The sequence below is a fragment of the Phaenicophaeus curvirostris genome, chromosome 4, assembly GCF_032191515.1.
Source record: "Phaenicophaeus curvirostris isolate KB17595 chromosome 4, BPBGC_Pcur_1.0, whole genome shotgun sequence".
Classification (NCBI taxonomy): domain Eukaryota; kingdom Metazoa; phylum Chordata; class Aves; order Cuculiformes; family Cuculidae; genus Phaenicophaeus; species Phaenicophaeus curvirostris.
In genome coordinates, this window is record NC_091395.1 from 24,086,836 (window position 1) to 24,112,323 (window position 25,488).

At 38.4% G+C, this 25,488-nt stretch overlaps 1 protein-coding gene across 2 annotated transcripts in view; it reads left to right on the plus strand.

Moving 5' to 3' along the window:
• DKK2 (dickkopf WNT signaling pathway inhibitor 2) overlaps positions 1 to 25,488 on the plus strand; it is an 83,334-nt gene that overhangs the window by 14,631 nt on the left and 43,215 nt on the right. For both annotated transcript variants that reach the window (XR_011337340.1, XM_069855520.1), the window contains exons 2-3: positions 24,287 to 24,437; positions 25,115 to 25,264. Coding sequence is in view for 1 of the 2 variants with exons in the window: in XM_069855520.1 (XP_069711621.1) it covers positions 24,287 to 24,437; positions 25,115 to 25,264 (301 nt within the window). In the remaining variant the exon portion in view is untranslated. The remainder of the gene's footprint in view (positions 1 to 24,286; positions 24,438 to 25,114; positions 25,265 to 25,488) is intronic.

The window sequence follows — 25,488 nt, forward strand, 5'->3', positions numbered from 1 at the left end:
AGCACTGATAAGATCCCTTCTCAGTCTTCTCAAGGCTATATGGACACAAATCTCTCAGCCTCTCCTCATAAGAGAGATACTCCAGTCCCCTAATCATATTTGCGGCCCTCTGCTAGACTCTCCTGTACTTCCGTGTCTTTTTGAACTGGGGAGACCAGAACTGGACACAATACTCCAGATGTGGCCTCACTAGGGCAGAGTAGAGGAGGAGGATAATGTCCCTCAAACTGCTAGCCACACCCTTCTTAATGCACCTCAGGATACCATTATTCTACTTGGCCATGAGGTCACATTGCTGGATCATCATCAGCTTGTCGTCTACCATGACTCTCAGGTTCTTCTCTGCAGAGCTGCTTTCCAGCTGGTCAAACCCTAACCTGTATTTATGGTTGCCTTTGTTGAACTTCATTAGATTCCTCTTTGCCCAACTTTCCAGCATTTTCAGGACTTGCTGAAAGACAGCACAGCCTTCTGGTGGATCAGCCACTCCTCCCAGTTTTGTATCATCAGTAAACTTGCTGAGAATACACTCTTTCCCCTCATCCAGGTCATTGATGAATACATTGAACAAGACTGGGCTGAGTACAAATACCTAGGGAACACCACTGGCCGCCAGCTTCCAACTAGATTGTGCACACACACTCTGAGCTCTGCCATCCAGCCAGTTCTCAATCCATCTCATTGTCCACTCATCTAATCTACGCTCCCTAAGCTACCTGCATCCTTGCAGCTCCCTCAACATTCAGCATCCCATTGCGGCCTATAGATTTGTGAGTGTCAAGTTTGTCTAGATGATCCTCCTAGACCAAGAGACTTTCTCTCTTTCCTCCGGAGTCTAGAATTCCTGAGGGCCAGCCTTAACAGCAAAGCCTGAAGCGGAGGTGGCCATTCAGCACCTCTACCATCTCTGCAATACTTGATATCGTACTTGATGTCCTTCTTGCGGTCCTTTGCAAGATTTAATTCCAAGTGGGCTTTAGCCTTCCTCAAAGAGAAGTAAATACTTTCACCAAAGGGTCGGATTTTCAAGTCATTCATTACTCAGAATGAGGGGGTTTTTTTAGGGCGTTATGTGTGCTCTTTTTGCTTTCTTATGTTACTTCCTCAAGCTCTTTTGTGCTTGTGAGTAAATTTTTCCCTCCCAAATTATCTGTATAGGTAGGACTAAGTATCTTCATACTTTATGGAAACTTCATAAATACATCCTACAATTTTGTTATGACCTTCTATGGTAAGTTCTGTATAACTCAGTGAATTGACTCAAATTATCCTTCAGAATCCACCTTCTTTTTTTCTGCTCAAATCTCTCAGCCTTTCTGTACACACAGTTTTCTTTGAAGGCAGAGTTTGCTATAGATCAGGTCAACAACTTGGACTGGATAGCAGAGTGAGTGTCTCTTGTGGGTTCATAGCACAGTCAATACTTCTTCCTACCTCTTGGTGGTTTACTTTGCTGACGAAAATATGCAATTCAGGAAGGCAAAAGAGATTTTTCTCCTTTAAATACTTTCTGTATTTCAGTGATGCCTTTATAGAACACTTACTAGTGCAAATTATACAACTTCTGCTTTCTGAAATGTCTACCAGTATTCCAAAGCTGCTACAATTTTGATGAAAACTACTGTCACACCAGACAAGTATAGGTTTGATTTGCTCCATTGACAAAAAGATATAGACAGCTGAAAGAGAGAAAAGAGAAAGAGCAGTGCAGGATTACAGTCAAACACAAGAATCTCTTACTTTATCTTTCAAATGGATTTGACCAGAGATTTTCAGAAGCCTCAATAAAAGAGATTTTCAGAAGCCTCAATAAAAGCCATGGCATTACAAGTGCTGAGGAGGTCGCTTTCCTGCTTTCACCGGATCTCTCTCTGTATCAGGCAATAGTGGGAATTTATACTATGTAAAAATATTATGTTCCCTTCACTGCTTCCGCAAGCTGCAGTCTCCAGTTACCAGCTCTAATTTAATGAATATTCTTAATATTAAAAAAAAAATTAGAAACTGTCCTTTGATTCACCCATGAGTGTAAACCTACTGATTTTACTCCAATATTTGGTCTGCTGATGTTTTTTTATGCTAAACTTTTATGGCATTGATTCCAAAATTCGTCATATGCTGTCTGAATTTCCCCCTTATGTGGAAATGGTTTTCTCAGAAAAAAAAATATTTGATATTTTAAGGAACTCCAAACATTTGGAAGACTGTAACCTAAATCCAAACATTTACACAATGGGAAGTAGAGTATTTTTCAGAGAAGAAAGATGCCAATGAAGTTAATACAGATTGACGTTAAATGTCATAAAGTTTAGTAGGAGGTACACAGGTTGGAAAAGATACTGAAAAAGATTCCCCTTAGCATCAGTTTTTCTAAACTTGCCTTATAAATATTTGTTTTAAAAAGATGAATATCTAACATAGTTTCTACTTTTGTAACTCCATTTTTTTACAAAATATTCTGGTTCCAGAATTCCTGGAAATCTCAGAAATTACTGAGAGCTTTTCATGCTTAAGAGAGAAAAAATTCAATGGAAACTGCAAGATTTCACTGGGTCTGCTCCATTTTCCCATAAAAATTCTTCAAATAAAAAGCTGCTTTTTTTTTTTTTAATCATTCAATGAAAAAAATGTGCTGCATTCACAATTTGTACAGATTCTAAGCAGAAGAACATCAAAATTTATTGCAGATATGAATAGTATTTGCTTTGGGAACCTGTGTTTTCTCTTGAATCTGCAGGTTACGGCTGCATTTGTTTTCCATCCTTCTCAGCTTTCATGCTCTATCATCCATCTCCTTGCAAAATTATATAGTTCAGTTTAGTAAACTCTTGAGTGTATAGGAATCTAAGTTCCCAGGACTCTGAATTAGACTGGAACTCAATTCATCTAACAGACTTTTGAAACTGGGGCTGCAATTCCCATTTCATTTAGATATTTAATGATCATCTAACCCTACTCCCTGCCTGTACTTGTACTTGCTGACTCATTGCTTTTTAGGCAGCAGAAGTTAGACAATCTTCAGATCAGAAGCACATGGTGCCCCTCCAGCAGACAAACATGTCTCACTAATGTTTTGAAGAGAATAAAATTCTAAATAAATAAATGCCAAGGTTGAAAAGCACCAATTAACCAACACTGGTAAAGTAATTCTGCAGAAAAAATAAATTTTCAGCAAAGTGATCTTTCATTTGAAAATTGGATCCAGGTTTTACAAACTGAGAAGGGTGAACAACCGTGTCAAATGTAGAGCAATGCAGTTTGTCCACAGTGTTGCCACAAGGTACTAATGTTCTGCTTATGGAGAAGTGCAATCTGGGCAAAGAAGTGCATAGTTTGTTTATCAGCAAACTGTTGAAATCACTGTACTGTGAAAGCCATTCCTTATGTGATATATACAATTCATGTGTATGTACCACCTCCCAGCTAGTTCAGAATTATATAATTCTGGACAGATTCATCTGGCAACCCATAATTTTGAAAATGAAGCTTTCTGTTCTTTGAAGAAAGATGGTAAAAAAGTCATTATGTCCCAACAACAACAAAAATAGATCACAAAATGAGACTTTTTGGAAAGTGAAGCATTCCACTTTCTGTTTATCTTTTGTTCTGTCATAGTTGTTCCTTATTTAAATTCATCATTGCCTTTATATTCTCCTTTCACAAGGAAAAGTATTCACTTCTACCAAGGAACTAAGTGTAGTAGTAGTAGTAGTATGTTATCCAACCATGAAGTGTAGGGACTTAGCAGCCAGTTAATCCTGTTAAAATGAAGTGTTGGATCCCCTCGCCTGTTCAAGCAGCCACACATATTGGAAAAATCACTATAAGGAATTATAACATGGAAAACCTTTTTCTCTCTTAATAGTACTGATTTTGTTCCACCTGCAAGTCCTCTGAATTGAAAGAAAATTTTAGCAATGCAATGCTTGTAAGTTTACAATATTTGTAAGAGCTAAATCCAAAGTCTTCGTGCTCCAGGATAAGGTGAGTTTGTCCTGCAGTTGACTTAGCAAGTGATAAGGCAGGCTGTGGAAAAAGATTTTTATAAAGCAACTAAAGCCTTTCTGCATTTAAAATCCTTCCAGGACTTTAGCCAAGAATATAATTTTAGGGATGATATAGTAAGGAGAATGTCTCTGGCTTTCTCACTGTAATAGCATATCCTATTTTGGACCCATATATTATTTTTTACATTATATCTGACATATATCTGCATACACATGCATATGTATACTATTTATGGTATGTCAATTAAGCAGGAAAATGATAATTTATTTTCTCTCTAATGCTATTAGAACTGTTTTTGCAATTTCTAGTTCCAGGAAAAGGGAAAACACCATAAAAGAATGTTTTCCTGAGAAGTTTTGATAAAGATATAAAACCTTCAGTTCTTGTTAGGGGGAAAAACCTTCTAGAAATCAGGCATCTTCAAAACTTAGTTATTCACAATTCTAATTTTCATTATTCCATCTTGTTCACTGCTCAAAACATAGCAAATTTCCTTTTCTAAATAGCTTTTGAAGACAAGTTTAAAATTCATAATTAAAATAAAATTATAGTGAAACAAGATTTTTTAGAAATGGCATAGTGCACTTTTATGAATATTGTTTATGCTTAACTTTAGTCAGTTCACAAACAGAACGAAGATTATTTTGTCTGTTGGAGATGAAACCTTTCCTGGGATCAGACTGTGCACTTTTTCTGGTTCACTCATCACCAAAATTCTTTTGGTCAAGAACTATGCTGGTAATGCACATGCTAGAAGTGATTTTGGTTACTTTAGCTGGATCCAGACTAACAGAAGTGAAATATTTACTGTATGAAGGAAATTCAGAAACCATCTGGTTCTAAATGGATCTGATGGGACACAATCCCTTACTTCAGCAACCTGATTACAGGTGGAAAGACTGAGTTTTTTAGTGCAGACACTAGCGTTTGTGACACCTGTGACAACAGTTACGGCTTTAATCTTGGAAAAACATTGTTGTTAGTATGATGCCAAGGAGAAAAATTAATATTTGAATATTTGCCATTCCATTTCCCCTAAAATGTTTGTCTTGCCATCCTCCTCAGTTTTGTGGGCTGGCCTTGTCTTCCTTCTGTAAGGTGGAGTTCCTTCTGTATTGTGTTCTTTGTTGTAGCTACGGGGTTTCAAGTGTAGACTCTTAAATGGGGCTCGCTGGAGAATAGGTCATTTTCTCTGCATTAAGGTTTTGAGGAAAACCAGAAGCAGTCGAAGAGCTTCCTCAGCAGTGTTGAATCAGAATATGATTTGTATAGAATTGCAACTTATTATACTGCCTGCTGTTTTCGAAGAAAGCTAGCACAGGTGAGACTGAAGATCTGTGAAATATGTATGCTCTGCCCCAAAGCTTGTTGAAGTTAGCCTAGTGCCAACTGATCTGAATTTGCAGGGACGACTTTGACTAAGATCTCCCAAAAGAGATTATTATTATTACCACAGTAATAATAAATGTAACATTGCTCTTGTACAGATATGCAAGAAATCTGGAATGTGAAGTAGAATCTACAGACTTACTACAACTTGACATACTTCTGTGGAAAACAGTGGAAATAAATTTATCTTCTTCTAAGTCCCTTCAGTCTTGAATTGTAATGCCACAAACCAAATCTGCATCAATTATTTCCTCATGTAAGTGTGTACCTCAGCATATCTGACACAGAACAGTAGTTAGGGATATAAACCAATCTTCAATGTTTCAATTTTTTTTTAAGTGTGTGTCAATTGAACTTGCCATACAAATACATGTTGTCTTTGTCCTATTCCTCAGCTTTGGAGAAAAATTTTAAAACACAGCTATGATGCTTGTTTGCTTGAGTAGATCTCTCAGCTTTTGTTGTTTTGGTGTCATGTTAGTTACAAGTACACACTGAGAAACACAGTTGTTGCTTATATAGAATTACTTCTAAACCTCTTCCAACTTGTAAAGGTAAGGGTGGGATGGTAAAACAAAGAAATATCCATTTGAAATGCGATGTGACTCACAACATCTTATTTGTGACTTATTTGTGTGGTGTGACATCATTAGGTTTTCAAACTACATCAAAGAGGTATTAATCAATACTGTTATTTTTCTGTGGCACTGAGAAAAGAATAAATAAGTGTAATGAAACAGCTTTTTAATGTTCTTTTAAGAGAATTTAAATTCCATATTTCCCAACAAAGTGATTGTGGCTAATTCAAATGGTAAACCAGAAAGGTTTATAGTACATATGGTACCCATTTCGATTTTTTAAATGTCTAATTTCTGCTGTGGAAATGGAGGCCAGCTTGCATTATTTATTGTGGGATGCAAGAGGAAATCACGACCCTTTGCAGGGACACTTTAGAATCCCTGTGCCATTCAGCCAGTTTTCTCCTGTCACACCTACTTAAATTTTCAAAAAGATACTTTAATGTATTGAGTGTGCTCTAGATCATACTAGTTCCTCAGCACTTATGACAGCTTTCAGGGTTTGCTGGTGGCTCCCAGTAGATTGTAATTCTAGAAACAGGAGCCTGATGTTAAGCATCACCACCTGTTCTCCATTATTTTTCTTCAGAAGAAAACAATGCAAGGATAAGATTACATACTAATGGAACCCATTTTCGCTAAATAGGTACATTTGGTCACATGTAATTTGGTGGCCCATAAAAGAAAAAAAGAAAATAGTAAGCTCTTTTCAAAAGGGAAAAGCAAATAAAACTTAAATGAAGAGTTTCCTAACTACGTTAAGTAAACCCAAATCTTACATGGCAGGTATACCAATATGCAGTACGCAAGTACATACAGATCCCTTGTTGGAATCGCTGTGTTTTCAATTTGATTTGTTGACATATCCTAAAAGACTCTGGACCTCATTCAGCTCTTTGTAAATCCACTACAGAGCTAGATTTGAACCCTTCTGGCATTTACGCTGGAATTCCTATTTCTTCTTTGCTTAGAACAATGCAGCTCTTGTCTGTAACCAAGATTCCGCTGCTGCATCTCAGTAGAAAAAAACCCCAAAACACTGTTATAACAATACTTGCAAATTATGTAGTTGTTTGTAATATTCTGTTACCATTTGCCATATGCCAGCATGGTTCCATATTGCATCTCTGCTTTACATTTATGTGACAGATAACTAGGTAAGTGAAAGTATTTAAAAAAATAATTCGATAATTCAACATGCACCTCTATATAAGTTTTAGCATGTGCGTATGGTAAAAGTAGGTGGTACAGTTTTCAGGCATGAAAGCATACATATGTCTCGTACTCCCAAAATCCTGAACACAGTAGAATCCATATAGAATCTGGGATAGCCTGGCTCATGGCAGTCACTAGTCCTGTTTATTGACTCAGACCATTCTCTCGGTGGTACCTAAATATGCTGCTTAGTACTTTTTGTTGTGTTTTTTTTCTTTTGCCACTATGTTCTTACTAAGACTGTTATAAAAAAGCACATTATATTTAAAAAATGTTTAAATATGTATATTATACATATATACATAGATACATATATAAAATGTGTAAATATGTAAATATGTATATTTAAATATATGTTTGTGCTGTGTGGTGATTGTTCTCTGAGAGCCCACGTCAGACTGCTGGTAGCCTTTCAGTAGCACTGCTTCTCGCAGACTTCTTAGTAAAAAGTGTTGAGGTTTTCTGAAATAACATTTGTTTTCTGAAGTGTGTTAGTTCCTGAATTTTGAAAGCACAATTTAGCAGTTAATTTAAAGGCAGCAGAGGAAAGGTCACTGTACTTTACCCATGGCTTTGCGCTTTTGGGGAAATAGTGTTATTAGCTATATTTGTTTACTGTGTGCCAGCTTGGTAGGTGCTCTCTACTAGTGCAAGCCCTGTTGCCTGTAGTGTTATGCCCTGTCACCCTGGTCTGGAGCAGCTCCAGAGCTCCTTTGCTGGAGGACAAGGATAAGTTTAACTCCTCCCAAACAACGATAAAAGTTTTACCTGCCATTTTAGGGCAGGAGAACTAAAATGTTTGTAGTCAAGACTTCCTGTGTGATCTGTGGGAAGGAATCAATCAGGGACCTGTGGAAGAACAACACCATGAATGGAAGTTAGGAGTTACAGTAGATGGTAGAGATCCACCACTCTTCTCAGTTGGGGCTTAACTTCAGACCTGTGAGTCCTTTCTATTTTCCTGTAAGCAGCCTGATATTCAATGTATAGAGCTCCTATATTCACTCACTTAGGGCAAGACTTCCAGTCAGTAATCCCATCAGAATCTATGGGGCCATGTATACTTTGTAGGACACTTTGTAGACACTCAGACCATTTTCTACTGTAGGTTTGGTGGCCTTATGGAGCAGCCTAAATGTAAATGTTGTCTTACCCATAATTACCAATGGTGAAAGGCTTAGAATCAAAAAGTAATCTGATTTATGCTCTCAGATGTGTCTTTTTTATAATATCGAATTAGAGTCTTAACTCTGAAATTGGAACAGGTTTTGCTCGGAGAAAGTAGAAAAAGTAGATGTATGGAGTGTTCTACAGCTGCTTTTTCTGAATGTAATAATCTTTTTTAAAGTATTTTTAGATTTGCAAACATGTCTCATGACTTAAATATTTATTGACTTGTTTGGTCTACAAAAGCAGATTATTTAAGCTTTGAGACAGTTTCATTTCAGATGTACAAAATGCATTTTTGAGTGTACTGTCAGACCACGACACTACCATATGCATAGGTGAGTGGATGAGATGTTTCAGAAAAATTGACACACACAAGTCTTAGCTTTTCTGTGAACAAACCAGACTGTTTGCATGCCTCTTTTCAAGAGTTTGGCCAAGTTGCTCTAAATTAACTTAAAGTGAATGCCTCCAACTAACGCATCCTTAAATTTCATAATTTTATGATGTCATGCATTGATGACCTGCAATTCAAATCTTTACTCATATGCTAAGTCTTTAAAGACTAAATCCATTTTTAAATCCAGCCAAAATATGGGATTATATATCACAAAGAGGACTACTTGCATTAGATAAAGATTGCAAGATCATTCCTTTTTTAGCTTTTTGATTTCCTAAATAAATTACAACCTTTGTCTGATTTTGGCTGGGAAAGCCTCTTTGTTGGCCAGCCACAAAATTTCCATTCATTTGCATCAGGTTTTTGTTGTTTTTTGGTGGGTTTTTTTCCCTCACAGAGCAGATAACAGCAGTGTCGGATTGAACCGAAAAGATGGCATGCTGGAAGAGCTGGAGCATGCAACCGAGCAACAAGCAGTGCACAAATATCTTTGCTGTTATTCACGTAGCTTGCTAATGAAAACAGTGATCCCAGAGAGTCATGAACAGAGTTCTGCCTAATGGAGTTTCGTTAAAACAACAGTTTGCCTCTTTCTTTTGAACCTTTGAAAAGTCTTCCTTGACTTACACCCAATAGGAATGATAAGGGTACTACTACACATTCCTCAGCAAATCTGTTACGTACAGGCGTTTTTCCATTCAGATGTGTGTGTATACTTAAAAGATGGGCCTAAGAGACTCTCATTTCCAAACCAGATGTAGTTTGATTTGAAGACTTTAAAATAATTAACTTGAAGTTTTTGCTATATGATAAACAACTCTGGCTTAGCTGTTAGTAAAAAGAAGCTGACACTGAAAAGAAGCAAGGAAGGGAGGTCAACAAAGGTTTGTATAAATAACTGAATGAGGTGCTGGGGAGGATCCAGGCATTTGTATTTTGCTCCTGGCATGCAGTCCCTACTGGCCATCACTCTATGAACAGCTGGGTTTTCTCGGTGTGACAGATGGCTGCACTGCTGCTAATGCTGATATTTATCAATGCCTTCGATCTCCCTTCGCTGATTTTTTTAACCAGGACTTAAAAATACAGGAGAGAAATAGTGAAGTCAATGATTCCAAAAGAGTGCGCATAGACAGACTTTGTTTAAAGAAAAATGGACTAAATACATTAGCATGTGCTTCTTCCTTTATTTTCCAGATCCTATGATCAAGCTTTTTAAATCTTGTTAATAGAAAAGGAGAAATGAGAAAAGATTTGGAGAGGGATGTTTTGGAACAGAGTGATTATGTTCTCTCAGAATCTCCTAGAAAAATGTCATAATAGCAGTGCAGTTGTATTTTAATGTGCAAGTATTCTCAGGTATGCAGAGGCCTGACTACTGAGAAGTACTTGTATGATAAGGCTTACTGAGGGAACTCATTGAGAAAAAAATTATTCTATTGAATAAACCTAGATGAAAGTACTTAAATTAGATTAAATCTTTGTAAGTATGCTATATGCTATCTAAAATTTAAGTACTTAGTAATTCATATCACCTGTTGTTGCAGCTCAGGATAGCCTGACACCCTCAAACTAAGAACTTTAACTGATAATTTTCATAGAATCATAGAATCATAGAATAACCAGGTTGGAAGAGACCCACAGGATCATCGAGTCCAACCATTCCTATCAAACACTAAACCATGCCCCTTAGCACCTTGTCCACCCGTGCCTTAAACACCTCCAGGGAAGGTGACTCAACCACCTCCCTGGGCAGCCTGTGCCAGTGCCCTATGACCCTTTCTGTGAAGAATTTTTTCCTAATGATATTCATGAAAATACATGTTTTTCCTTTAACAACAAAGCTTACCTCTCTACAGTATATATCTTAATTGTGAACTCCTGAAGGTAGAGCGCTGACTTGCTTTTGGGACAAGTCTCGAAGTGTGACGTTTAATTCTGTTGATTAAAATGAGAACAGTGCACCAAAGGGACTAAGTATAGGTTTTCAGGATTAAAACCAGTGTTTGCTATGCACCATGCAAATCTATGTCCAAAAAAATATAACTTGTAACAACTAACACTAACAAGGCCTCAGAGTAGAATAACACTGCATGCTGGCTTCCACACGCGGAACTGGGACTCTGTAGCAGCATTTCCTTTCCCTGCAGGTACTGGGGTGGACAGAATCATTTCTCCTTCCTTTACCCTTTGCACCCACACTCAGGATGTAGAACATCAGCACCTGTAAAGCAGGCTGCAGTAGAAGCTTATTGCTTCTGTGCCATGGATACCAGGAAAGATGAATAGCAATGACAGTGATACTTCTTTATTTTCTGTGTGTTTTCACAAATGTTGCAAACACTTGGGTGAATTTAAACACTTGTACACACAAAGAGCTGCCCAGTGTTTTTTTGCAGGTCTTTCAGTACAGTAGGTGTGTGACCACTGCTGATGTAACTGTGGGTTCAGATACAGGTGGAGAGAAATCAAGCCTGAGCTCTCTTCAGAGCACAGTCCTAAAGACATGGTGCAAAAAGCACTCTACCAGGGAACTGTGTTGTCTCACTTGTTTCAAATGAAAAGTATTCTGCACAGTCTTGTCTCACAGAGAACTGAAGAGCAAGAAAATTAAAAGGAATTGGTTGACTTGGGAAATACCCTTCCCATGACCAAGGAAAGCCATCTAGTGTTACTTCATTACTTTTCTGTGAGGAAGTACTTTTCATTCACGTCAGTCTAGTCTGCTTTTCTGCCTCCTCATGATGTAACTAGAAAATAATCTCTTGCCTAAGAGGTGAGTCATGCTTTGTGTACAGCAAACTATTACAAATATATTTTTGCAGGTGTAAACATATAGATAGCATCAATAATTTGAATAATTTAGCTGCTGCTTTTAGAACGATCCAAGACTTAGTTATAAATATTTTTATCTGCTTAATAAAAACTTCCACTTTTTTTTTTTAACATCTGGAGTGGCACATGAAGTACATGGAAAACAATAAATCACATCTTCTTTACACCTTCCAGCAAACACTCTAGCAAAAACGCAAGGAAGGAAAAATTCTTTTGTCATAATCACATAGCATGGTTAATGATTGGTTTCAGCAAGGAGTTTAAAGAGAGCTCTGCACATATCCATACTCCAATAATTTTTTTGGCATTTATTAAGTAGGCTGAGCAAGTTCATCAATAAAACATGCTTTAGGTAATCAATTTATTTATGTACTTCTGTGGGTATGACTACAAAGGGGGACTACTTTTTTCATAGTTGACTGGTACATGTGGCCACTTTGATTTGTGTTTGTATTGTGTTTGAGAGGATAATTGTTAAAGTACATCTTATATTTAGTACATCTCAAAGGAAGAGTACAACTGCAGAAAAAGAAAATACACAGTTAAATGGATGAGGGTTGGAGATAATTACTTGTTTACTGTGTACTTTGTACCTGGCCTTGACATAGCCAAGCTATTTAATCTCCACTACCTTGGGTTCATCTGTTTAAAAAAAAAGAAAGAAGAAATAAAAAACATAGCAAACAAAACCAACCAACAAAATCCCTTAGACTCTCATTTGCCTTTGTTTGGTCTTGCTTATGTAGGCTACCTAGCAGTTAAAGAACTGATCATGTAGAATTGTAAGAAAGTATTGCATTTAGACACTGCTTTGGGCATGGTTATGATGAATAATACCAAATAATACCAACAAGAGCAGTTCAAATATGGGTTGACTATGTGACAAATGCCTGTTAATGAAGCATGCAGTACCCTGGAGGATCCAGCTCATGCAGAATAAAAGTCGTCAAGAAGATGGTGCAATATTACCATGATTCCTGTTTCTTGGTTTTCCTAACAAGTATCAGATATTCATGGAAGTTTTCATTTTACAATAAAGTTGCATGAACTAAAGAGTAGTATCAGGTTGCTGCATCTGGCTTAGCTTTAGAAGTGGAAATATAGTAACGGGATAAACGAAAGGGCCACCCACTTTAAAGTGTGGGTGACCCATATAAGGAAAAAAAAATCTTTAATGGATATTTATTCCAAAGGCTGTTACAAAGAAACTGCTCTCAGACTGATGTAGTGCCAAGCATAGAGGATTAAACTTTTTAATGACTTTTTGTTGATCAACATCCAAGACATCTAGGAACAAAGAAGAGATTCCATAACTCCACATTAGGAATATTCTTTTCAGACAAGAAGAGAGTACTTGAAAACATAAGTTCAGAAGATAGAATAAAATGTAGCAGGGAAGAGTATAAATAAAAGTCTCAGCTGCAGAACAGCTTATTTTGAGGGTGGAGAACGGATTTATTGTAAATTCAATGTTAAATGACAGAATCCCAGGTAACTGCATGCTGACAAAGACTAAAATAGGGCAATGTTCATTTTGGCTTGATTCAGAAATTGCATAGGATTATTCCTGTTTCTTTGGACTTTTTTGGGGGGTACCATTTTCAAGAAATGACTGTCCTTTGTAGGTAGTGCATCTGAGTGACTTTTTTTTCCTTTTTTTTGTTTTGTTCATTTCTATGATATGAAGTTCTTTTTTTTTCTATGAATTAGATATTTTTGGAAATCTTGTTGTCCTTTTTCTTCTGTGTTATGGTGCCTAGCAATGAAGAAAGTCTTGCTTGAAAATACAAAGGGGCCAATAATATTGAGAAGAGGGTGTAGTCAGAATACAACGTCTGGAATGAAAGATGGTCCCTCAGTGGCTATTGCAAACTGAAACTAAGACCAGTCCCTACTAACTCAGGAGCTGCAGACATAAATGTAGTCTGAAGCCACTCTGTTCTTGCCTCCTGGACTGCATGTGCTCAGCTCACTCTTTTGAGAATTGGGGCATGGGTTTGTTTGAATTAATAGTGAAGTCATTACACTATGTAAATATGTTAGTGTTCATCTGGTTTTACTCATAAGTTATTCTTGCCTTGCTGTGTTGTTCCTGTTTTCTTGTTTGTGCAAAAATAACCAGGAGCATTTTAAAAGAAAAAGGAAAAAAGGGTAAATAGTGTTGAAAAGTTGATTGCTATGTTATTTACTACAGGCTGAAGTTGGGTGGGCAGCTGTAACTTAATTGTATAAGAGTACGACAACTCTTTTTAATGATGTTAGGGGTCCTTTCCTTTTCTGCTATGTTTAGCCTCCTTGGCTAAAGTGTGATTATATGCCTTAATAGCCTATAATTCTAATTTTTCCTTTTACTCTTACTGAGAAGTCAGCTGAGCAGCAATATGAGTTTAACCACTTCAAAGAGGTTGCCTGTGCCCTCAGGGGGCTGTGACCAAGCCCTTTCCCAGGACAGCGGCTCTTTTGCAGGTAGTCCCACTGCATGAGCACTGCTGGCTCCTTGTGCAAGCATAACTGCTCCTTGAATGAGTCAGGATGAGGAGCTGTGCTCTCCTATTGTAATTACTCCTGTTGTTATGAAGGGGAAAGACCCAAGTTGCCTTATTGACTCATCCCATTTCTCATTTACGCAAACTAAATGCAAGAACTGAAGAAATATCACCCATTCCTGCTCCCTCTCCCCCACTCCCCCTCCCCCCTACGCTCTTCCCTGTCCTCAAAAGTCATGAACTTCTGTGGCTGCATCTCTGAATTCTCTGTGGTGCATGAGACTGGAGAGTTCAAGCTGGTGCGGGTGCCCCAACATTGTTTGCTTGTTTCAATATTAAAGTTAGGCTGGCTGATTTCTTTAATTTCAATGCTCTGTAGGTACTTTGAAGTTCAAACGATGTGGTCCTTCTCAGTTCCCCTCACAATGGAACAGTCACAATCATCACGTTGCAGAGGGGCTCATGTAGAGCAGGAAAAGAAGGGAAGTGTTTTGAATGTCACATGACAGTGGTGGTTCCTGATGCATGGAGAAAGAACTGGGGATTGGAAAAGGCATATGAGCCAGGTGTTCTCACATAAATGACCATCAGGGAGACAAACAATAATGCTGACATTCAGTAACAATGTTAGATTGCAGTCAGCAGACTGCTGAGGTGGAGACTGCGGTTCGTCGTTCTCAGACATACAGCATCTGGCTGTCTCTCCAGCTGACACGACTCATGTTTTCAGGGACATCCCTTTAAACATGAGGGCCAGAAAACCTTCATTTTGAAAACTAGTGTCTTAAATGCTTTGTATTCTGCAATGCAAAGCATATTGTGAAAGAAATCACTAGAAGTCATTTCAAGGGTGGGGATCACAGATGCTGCACAAATGTTTATAACCTGGAAGCATTCTCTCTCCAGGCACTGTAGCAGATAATGGGAGTTTCTGAGGTTTTGTGCTGACTTCAGTAAGACAGTGTTTCCCCCATGCTTTTTCTAGATTTTGTGAATGTTTAAAAGCAAAGGAAGCTTATTTCCTGAAGCTGGCATCTTATCTTTCTTGCTGTGAATACATACTGGCAGAGATGGCTCCCAGTAAAAGCTTCACCTTGGAAGGGCACCATGATTTGGTGATGTTCAGATCTACATGTTAGAAGAGTAACCTACTGACAGTTCCTAGCAGTTTCATTCTACTCCCAACCACAATATCTGAGTATCTACCTGTGGTTTAATGTTTGCTGCTTCGTAAGCCATAGGATCTGCTAGCTGTTTCCAATTGGATAGTATTCTTAGATAAATAAAACCTCCATATTTCTAAAGTTAATAGATCCAGAGGGAAAACTGGTTTTGGCAACCTACTGTTCATTCATTGCAGTAAACATGTTGATCAAAAAGCCAGAAGAATCTTACTCTGGAATAGACGATAAATAGCCAATTAGAGACAAAATTAAAAAGCAAACCATCAGAAAAAAGGAGGGGTAAACACAGAGATAAAAGGGCAAGAACAGTCTGCTGAAAAGGCTGGACATACAACAAAGTCCATGTTAACAAACCTTTATTCTTTGAGCAGTCTTTAGTGATGCATTCAAAAATGGCATAAAATTAAGACCTAAAGGCTTAATGTCACATTGATTTACAACTACATTGTTTACTTCAAAGATTACCTAACATTGTTTTGATGCCCTCTGTTGTAATGCTGCTGCTGGCAGTTTACCAGACAATATGAATCGTACACATTGAGACATAAAATTTGGGGTGAAATTGACTGTCCCTCAAAACTTCTGAACATTCTTTAATTGTGATTTCTGTAAGGTAGCAGTTCTGTAGAGCAAGAAGCTTCCTTCAAAATCAAGCAGCATAGGAGGCTCATGGTCTCTTCAAATGTTGAAAACAAAGCACTGATGTATAGTCCCATGGTCATGGTATATGGCAGGGAGGGAAAAATTGAACACCTGTGTTGCACAGTATGTGGGGGGCAGGAAACATAGTATGGTTCCTTTGAAATGACAGGATTCAGCAGAGTGACATCAATATGGATCTGTGGTTGACAATTTACCTTACAGGTGTGATAGAACCAGAAGACCCATAGCTGTGCTGCCTTGGGAACTACAATGTATATGCTGCATCCTGGTGATAGTTTTGTGCTCTTCTGTGGTATAAGCAACATACATCTGTGCATATTTTGGCCATTGTGTGCTGCCTTTTAAGTAATTTGGAAATATAACTCAGTCCAGGTTTTACCTAGATGAAGAACTGAAGGTGAATCAAGCTGAATAAATTTATAAGGTGGATTACTTCAAATGCCTTACAACTTTGAGTTTATACTTTCATAATTCATATAAAATATGCTAAATTTAGTCCCATTTAATTCAGATAATAGTATCTACCCAGGAATTTAATTGATGCACTTGCAGTCTTTAAAATTTCCTTCTCTGTATGTCTCCTGAAGCCAAGGCCAGTGTTAAACAGACACTGCCTCCACCCATTTGGACTCAAAATGTAGATAGTTCTGTAACAAAAGGTGTTGAATTGTAAGCTGATGAATAAGAGGTTCTGCTTTAGACCTAAAATGCTCATTGGAATCTACCCTATGAGCCAAGAGATCACACAGGGCCACAGTATGATTTGAGACTTCATACAGGAAAAGACTTTGGATGTTTTCTGCCTGCACTGGAAGAGATTTCACACGTGCTGGCTAGTTCTGCATGCAACAGGGTAATGCAGGTTCTGTTTTAATTTTAAGATGTTTGATTCTCTTTCCACCAGGTGCAGCTATATGCTCCCCCTAAGCACAACTCCCCACACAACTGCCTACTGCTTGCAGAACGGGAGGTAGTTTTCCATGACATTTTTGCTGAGATGAGGAAAACTTGATTCAGGACCCAAGTGTGTCCTGCAGCGTTGTCAGTTCAGAGAGATCTCAGTGAAGTTTGTTTTTTGGTTAAGTCTGTTAAGCTTGTCTGAGTTTTCTTTGGCCCTAGCAAATCATGAGAGCTGGACTACTGCACGTTTTAGAAATCTTCTTCCCTTGGTGGTCTAGCAGTGGGTGGAGCATTACTTTGAAACATGAATATTTATTGTCTTAATAATGCAGGCTTCAGGGACTATTAGCCAAACAGTTTGAAGGAGTTATCTTTGGAGGCTGCAGTATACATATCCACGCTGTAGCACTCTGTGAATCAGACCTCGTGAACAGCAGTGTTGTTTTAAGCTGAAGAGTTAAAAATAAGTTATTGCTAGAAGAAAGTGCCTGTTCTTAATCTAGAGGCAGAAGATGGTGCTTTTCTCTCTGGGTCTGGCAGAGAAGTGGGTGAGAGATGTATTATTTTAACAAGAAGCATGCTCAGTGAGAAAAATTGAATCATTAAACTTGTCATGGCAACTGAATGAAGTAAATCTGTTTCATTTGCAACTACTGGGAGTTTTGCTTTGAGGAATGGTCTGTGCCACAGCAGTCACTGAGAGTCAAGAGTTTCTGGTGAGATCAGTCTGAGACAGGATCCATGTCTGGAGCTGTCTGAGAGCACAGCGTGATTTCCTCCATGGGATAAATTAACCATGGCTTTCTGTTCGTGCACAGCGAGATCCTTTGCTATCATCTATGCTTGTGTTGAGCTAAGAATAGAAAAAAGCAACATCAGCAATGCTGTGGGAAAACTGCATTTCTCCAGATGGTGCCTGATAAACTCTTTTCTCATTTGGGATTAAAAACAAAATAGAAGTAAATGATCGTCATTTCCCATCCACATCTTAATGTACATGTTTTCTTAGCAGCTATGAGAAAGATAGGCTGAAGTTCGTCAGTTAGATGTGGATTTGTCTGAATACACATTAAGAGCTATCAGAAAATATTTTAATTCCCTTGCAAGGAAAAAAAAACCAACCCACAAATAGCTAAGAGTTTGTTTGGACTGCTCATTTGTTAAAGAGATTTGACTCCCCTCCCTTCTGACCTCCATTTTGCTTTATCACATTAATGGGGTTCTGAATGAAGAGCTCTCATTTCCATTGTTGTGAAGGTTTGTATTATTATTGAGATTGTGTTAGGTCTTCTCCTTGACTTTCAAAGAGGATCTTCATTGTATCTCCAAAGAGGTGAGTGGGACTAATCTCATGCCTGACATATCTGTCTAGCCCTACAGCCCACATGTTGCGTGCTACTGTCCCACCAACGTTGATCTGCTAAAAGCCAAGATAAATTTAAGATCTCAACTCAGAATCAAGCCCAACCAAGGAGCCAAACAATGACTTGCATTCTTTGTAATTAGTCTTGACAGCAGGCTGTTTGGTTAAGGCATGTTTGCATTTTCTAATAGATTGTCATGCTTTTACTTTGGATGAAGTAATTCTTCAGAGAGAGAGAGAAAAAAAAGCAAAAGCAGACCTGGCACCGTGTGGCTATTTCATATGTTTGCTCTATGGACAAGTCCTTGCTCAGAAAGAGAGTTCTTTCCTGTCCAAAGCAGGATGGAAAGGAGAGGCTTTCACCATGATTAATTGAGTTTATTGCTTCATTATGTCTGGTGGCCGTGGAATATTAAGCAATATGCGCAGTCCGAAGATTGAAGGACAAACAAGCTTTCTTATTCCTCTCTTATATGGAGGGTGGAAACTCTGTCCTCTTGCCTATAGTTGAGCCCAGATTTGGTCATCTAGTTAGCACACTGGCAGTAGAGAGGTCAACTTCCTCCTCCTTTACAATCTTTCTTTTAAAATTTATAAAAGTATAATTAATTTAAATAGAGAAAATAAACTTCTTTCCTTAAGAAAGTGAGTAATAAACTAAGTTGCAGTACCAATTATTTTGTGGTGAGCTGTCTCATAGGCATGGTGTGAATATAAAATTTTATATAGTTGTGATATACAAAAGAAGCCTTTTGAAAGCGGAAGAAAACATTTCTGCTGGATGTGATAGCATAACATAGTGGGACAGATATTTGCACAGGGTATAAATAACTAGGGATTCGATGAGTACAAGATTGTGAGTAGCAGCCTTAATTTGATTTCTAAGACACTGGTACCGAGACAGCAAGACATTCCTGGGGTAACACGTGTCTATTTTCTTGAACAATTTGTCTCACCATTGCAATAGGTGCCAGGTGAGAGAGTGCTGAAGGCATGACCTGGCAGCAGTATAGTACTCTTACTTTCTGGCTGTACAACTAGCTGTGGCTTTTGTCTTGTTCTTCAGGTCAGTCCTCAGTACTGTCATGGGATGCTTGTATGAGACAGAAGCTGGCCAAGTGTCTAGTACAGTAAGATCAGTGATATTGTCATTTATGTGGTGTATGAGACTTTAGTTCTCTTCTTGAGTGCTGCTCAGCTTCCACAGTAAAAGGGTAATGAATTACCTCCAGGCTCTTTCTTCTGCTGTGAGTGGTAGTAGCCATGATCTCCTGTCAGGACCAACTCTGTGCTTGGACTTTATGATGTGTTAAAAAAACCCCACAAAGTTAACTGCTTCTGTGGGAGTCACTGCTGATATCTGTTCCACCAAATCACTTATTTAGGTACAGCTTCTCTCAGTGTTGAAGGTGGGTCTGGAGCCAGTAGTGTTTAGGACTGCTTGTGCTGGACAAATGATGACAACCTAGGTAAATAAGCCAGTAGCTCTTCTTTTCTTTCTCTGAAATAGTTAGCTAGTACAGCATGGAGTTAGTCAAGCATAAAAACACATGAAATGTAATATGAGCAAATGAGAAACCTGGTGACTAAGACACTGGCCGAGAATATTGTCTTCAAATATTTGCCGGATACCACACTGAAATTCAAGCCCTTATCTCCCAAAGCTCAATAAAGTGTCTGCCATCAGTCTACTGTCTCACCCTCCAACACACTACAGCATCTGTCTTACTCTCCCTCTCCACTGCTTCTCCATTACATTCTACAGTGCCAGACAGAGAGATCTGAACTGACTGACTTCATGACGCAATAGTCCCACTGCTTAGTATTGCTCCAGCTTGAGGTGAAACTCTTTCCTTCAGGATGACTGTATTAAATACACAGGATAGTAAATGACTGTAGCAAAAATATCAAGAAAACCTCATTGTACTGAGAAAAGTTGCTGAATTAGATCTCCTCTGCCAAAAAGAGAAGATAGAGGTAGAAATAAATTCCTGCACAGTCCTCAAATCAAGGATTTGGCATTTAGCCACTTAGTCACAAAAGTCCAATAGTCAGTCCCTTTCTAAGCCTCACTGTGAAGTTGATAAAAAAGGAAAAGCCTCAATAGTACTCCTGGAAGGACTTGTTCAGCTACAAAACCCCCAAACTTTTCTCCTCTATCCTCTACAGAGTTTTCCTTGAGTATTTCTATCATGCATTCTTGCCATTTTGAATATAAATCCAGGAAGGGCAGGAATAGAGATTCATATTCTCTGTCTCAAAAAGAAATGTTTACCATTTATGTGTTGCTATGACCTGGCTAGCAAAGGTTAGTCTCAGTGGACTCATGAAGGGGGCATCCTGGAACAACATGAGCAGCATCCATTTAAATATTTAGCCTGGAGACTCCAACAGTGCAAAAAATCCAGTACATCTTTGAGGTGTATTTTAGAATCATAGAATCATAGAATAACCAGGTTGGAAGAGACCCACAGGATCATCGAGTCCAACCATTCCTATCAAACACTAAACCATGCCCCCCAGCACCTTGTCCACCCGTGCCTTAAACACCTCCAGGGAAGGTGAATCAACCACCTCCCTAGGCAGCCTCCACCAGTGCCCAATGACCCTTTCTGTGAAAAATTTTTTCCTAATGTCCAGCCTAAATCTCCCCTGGCAGAGCTTGAGGTCATACCTTCTTGTCCTGTCCCCTGTCACTTGGGAGAAGAGGCCAGCACCCTCCTCTCTACAACCTCCTTTCAGGTAGTTATAGAGAGCAATGAGGTCACCCCTCAGCCTCCTCTTCTCCAGGCTAAATAACCCCAGCTCTCTCAGCCATTCCTCATAAGGCCTTTTGGACATGCCTTCAACAGTACATTTTATACAAAGATACAAAAGTAGTTGGAATGGCTGACGAGAAAACTGCTCAGTGAGAAATGCTCTTAATCAGACAACACATTCTGAAAACACAATTCATTATCATAGACAAATCTAGTTTATGTCATGCTATGGGTGAGTTGATTGCCTATACTCTGGGCTAGCAAAATTAAATAAGATTGTTTAAAATACAGCTTCAGGGAGTGCTACATATTTTATCTTGGTTTCATCTGGTTTCCAATGATATCAAAGCTGTGTTTAGTGGATAGAGATTTATGACCAGAAAATGATATGTATAGCTGAAGAATGTGAGGGGATGATGTGCCTTGTAGAATTAGTTATCATTGTTGGGGAAGTTGAGCTGGTTTACAGCTTGCTTTTTTCCCTCTCCATCTGGGTCTGATTTGTGTCTTTGCAGTGTATATAGGAAATGTTCTCTGCAATTCTCTAAACATAAAGACTGTGTTTCAGGCACTATGGTGTAGGAAATTCTGAAAACCTTGACTTGTGCATAGACAATTGTTAGCATGAATATTTTTACATGTATGTTTTCTTTATCCTGTATTTTAGAAAATACATATGTATTAATACATAGATTAGCTCAGCTACTGCCAACAATGGGATGATTATGAATACATTTTCCCTGCTGTTTTCCAAGGTTATGCACACTATATTATTTTATTTTTGTGTTTTAATGCCAAATGCTGCGCAGCTATAGAAATTACTTTCCTAGGAGCTAGTCCAATGAATGTCTAGTGACTAGAAGACAGACATAAGAGTATGTAGGCATTTTACCAGTTGTTCTTTGAGCTACATGCAACACAAAATTATTTTTTAATGTGCTGCAGTTATATGCCTTAGGTAGGTGAATGGCTTTTTTTTTTTTTTCATTTCAGAAGTGTCCTCTTTATTCAGGATGAGGCTCTAGGTTGAGACAAAAGGCTGAGTTATTATACTTTTCTTGGCAATTTTTAATGTGAAAATTGTCTTTGATTACTTTTGCCATTCTTAAAGACAGGACTGAGAGTTGGCAATTAGATGCCTATCTTAAAACATCTTTTACATGTCACTCAGCCTAAAAGCCAAAAGTAAACCAGACACTAGATAGGGTATGTAAGAGCATTCATTAGCACCATTCAGGATCAGGGAAATCTCTCTTTTTTTTTTTTTAAAAAAACCTATTTGAGAAACAAAAAAGCCGTGCAAGTAGGCTTCTTGCTGACAACTTGCAGGTGTAAGCCACATGCCCATATTGGAAAAAAAAAAAAAAAAAGATGCGGTTATGAAGGTCTTGATGACAGACAAGGGTCTAAAATGCCTTCATCTCCAGGTTTTAGCTAATTCATCTGGTTTTTATTTCCATTTCCGCCAGTTAGCAGTGTTAGTATTTTCCAGATTCACCATAACCATGCACAGGTCTATATAAAATCACTATTCTGGGTTGTTAGATCCTGAGTTTAGTAAGGTCTCATTTAAGTCAAGGAAGCCTTACTTTTATGGTAACTATATCATAAATTGTAAGTCAGTCTTAATGAGGGGAAGGAGTGATGACATTGAGGGGGAAGGAGTGATGACATTGAGGGGAAAGCTCTTTAGTTTCACTTTGTTAGAGTAGGTAGAATCCATTTATGCCTTCAAAGTATGAAACAGGTGAGTATTTGCATTTGTGTCTTACTGCTACTCCTGGCTAAAAAAGCTGGTCATCTTTGATGTTCATCCTCTCAAGGTTGAACTCAAGAGGAAATGTTTATTTTTAAGAGAGAGGGACTTATACATACATCAGGTTACACCAAGCAGCTGTAGACTCAAATCATTCTTCAAAGACAGATCTTCAGAGGGTTAGAAATAGTGGGGCAGCAGCAGTTATAATCAAGCCTGAATATAAAATATTATTAGATAAGTAATCTGCCTACACTGAAAATTAGCCAGTTGAGCTTTTTGTTTGTAATGAATAATTCAGTTGCAAGAGTAATTTTGAAAACTGTAAAAATAATAGTTTGATTTATTTAAAATGCTGGAGATAATTAGTAGCGGAAACGTAAACATCATTTCAGAAAGTGCCCAAAATGTATTCTCATCTTTTTATCTAAACAAATTCCTCAAGTATAATTTTGAGGAATTAAAATATCTATGATTAATTTAGTAGTCATTAAAATTAGATGGAGATAGGTAGCATAGTTGTAGCTCTGTGGGAGTCAGCGGAAAGTATTTTGGAATGTGGCTGTATGTGTTGCTATGTCTCCTTTAAGCATCATGTCTTTTCCTGTTGTAGGAATAAACTTTTCTGTCCCTCTCTTTATGGGAGAATGCAGCGTTTTCACACCGGTTTTTTTTCAAAGTCAGTTTTACTGTAAGAGAATGCTGGTTTTGATGAATACAGAAGAATTGTATACATGTGCCTCTTCTTGCAGGGAATCATATGTTCAAGACAGCTTGCGCTCTGTAATAAATTCCAAGCTGCATAGCACAGGGTGCTGTTTAGCAGGTGGCAGGTGTAAGGGGTACACTAAGCCCATAAGTGAAGTAAAGGTTCTCAAAGTGAAATGCTGACCAGTAATGTTCGTTCACTTCCAAGGAGTCCAGCTGGTGTGGGCCAGTGGGGAATGGTGCAGTTGCCAGGGGGCTTGTGTGAATGTGGTATAGGTGTTCACTGTGAGAACCATGAACTTATTATCCATCAGTGTATTTGACAATTATCAAAGGAAAATACCTCCTTGGAATTTAAATTAGAATGTTACCATCTCAAGGGTGTGTTTCTGCATTTTCTTCTAGTTTTATGGCTCTATTTACTCTTTGCTGTGGAGTTTAAGCTCTTGTCGATGAACTGGGGGGGCTGAATCCAAAAAATTATGAGCTGTCTTGTGCCAACATCTGTTTGAGGCAAGAAATGATGAAACCACCAGGGAACTGGTTGTAACTCCTTAATTGTTTAAGCCGATAGATCTTCACCAGCAGCATGAGGTTAGAAGATTGCTAGACATGGTGGAATAGGGCTGATAGTTGGACTTCATAATCTTGGAGGTCTTTCCCAACCTTAATGTTTCTATGATTCTGTGATTCCTGGCTCCAGTGAATGGTATCTCAACTGTCAACTTCTTTGTTTGTTTAGGTTTTGGGTTTTTCTTTTGGTGGGTATGGGGTTTTTTTTTTGTGGTTTTGTGGGTTTCTTTTTTATTCAATGGGTTGCATACATGCCTTGTATATAGGAATGCTTCACTGTAAACCTTTCTTTCACTCACCAGGCTTATCCTTGCACCAACGACAAGGAATGTGAAGTTGGGCGATACTGTCACAGTCCTCATCAAGCAACGTCTGCATGCATGATGTGCCGGAGGAAGAAGAAGCGTTGCCACAGAGATGGCATGTGTTGTCCTGGGAACCGCTGCAACAATGGTACTTCAGTAATTTCTTGGGTGTCCTCCATAAAATCAGCATTTTCATAGCATCTATTTCTCTGAGTGTTCCCAGCAACAGTGTATATTTCTGGGTGACTCCGCATCTTTTTCTAATCTAAGAAAACTTCCATTTTCTACTTCATCCCACTCCACTTCCTTTTCTTTATTAGTATTTCTATGTCTAAAGCTTCTGTACTAGCTTATGCTTTTTCCCATTTTGGGGTAGGCAAACCCGAAAATGCTGCTTCTGCTAACTGAAAGCACAGCACTACATTCTAGTTTGATTAACTGGAAGACTGCACAGAACCCATAACTTTAAGGAAGCAAAAGAGACTTAGCGAATCCTTAATCTTCTCTTTCTGGAGTGGGTTATAACAGTACTGTTTGTATTCCCATACTTTCCTCTGGAGACTGGGGAGTGATGTGTATGAGGTAGTCTTTGAGTGCTCAGACCATAAAACCAAAGCAACAGCAAGACTATCTGCCAGTGACTGAAGCAGAGCTATAGTGAAGTTAGGCGCTGGGGATCGGAGACAGAGGTATGATTAGAGCCAAGTGTTGCTAAGGTCAAGCCCCAGCACTTTCATGGTGCTAGTCTTGATCCTAGTCGTTTTATGTCTTTTGGTTGGTTTTCCTCCTGTTCAAATTCTTTGATTGACTGTCTTTTCTTCACAGGTATTTGCATACCAGTAACTGAAAGCATCCTTACACCTCACATCCCTGCTCTAGAAGGGCCACGTAACAAGAAGAATGGTCATTATGCTAGCAAGGATTTGGGATGGCAAAACCTTGGGAGGTCACGCTCCAAACTGTCACACATAAAAGGTAAGATCACATCTGTACTACATGTCACGAATCACGTTATTGCTGTTAAGATACAGCAGTGCAAACCAGAAATAGATAATTTCATAGGTAGTGAATATCATGAGAATTCACAGCATGATTCAAAAAGTGATATGACTTCAACCAGCTCTTCTTATGATTGAAGTAGCATCTGCTTTCTTCTCTGTGTCAGAGGTGGACAGACAATCTATTTTTGAGTTGTGCAA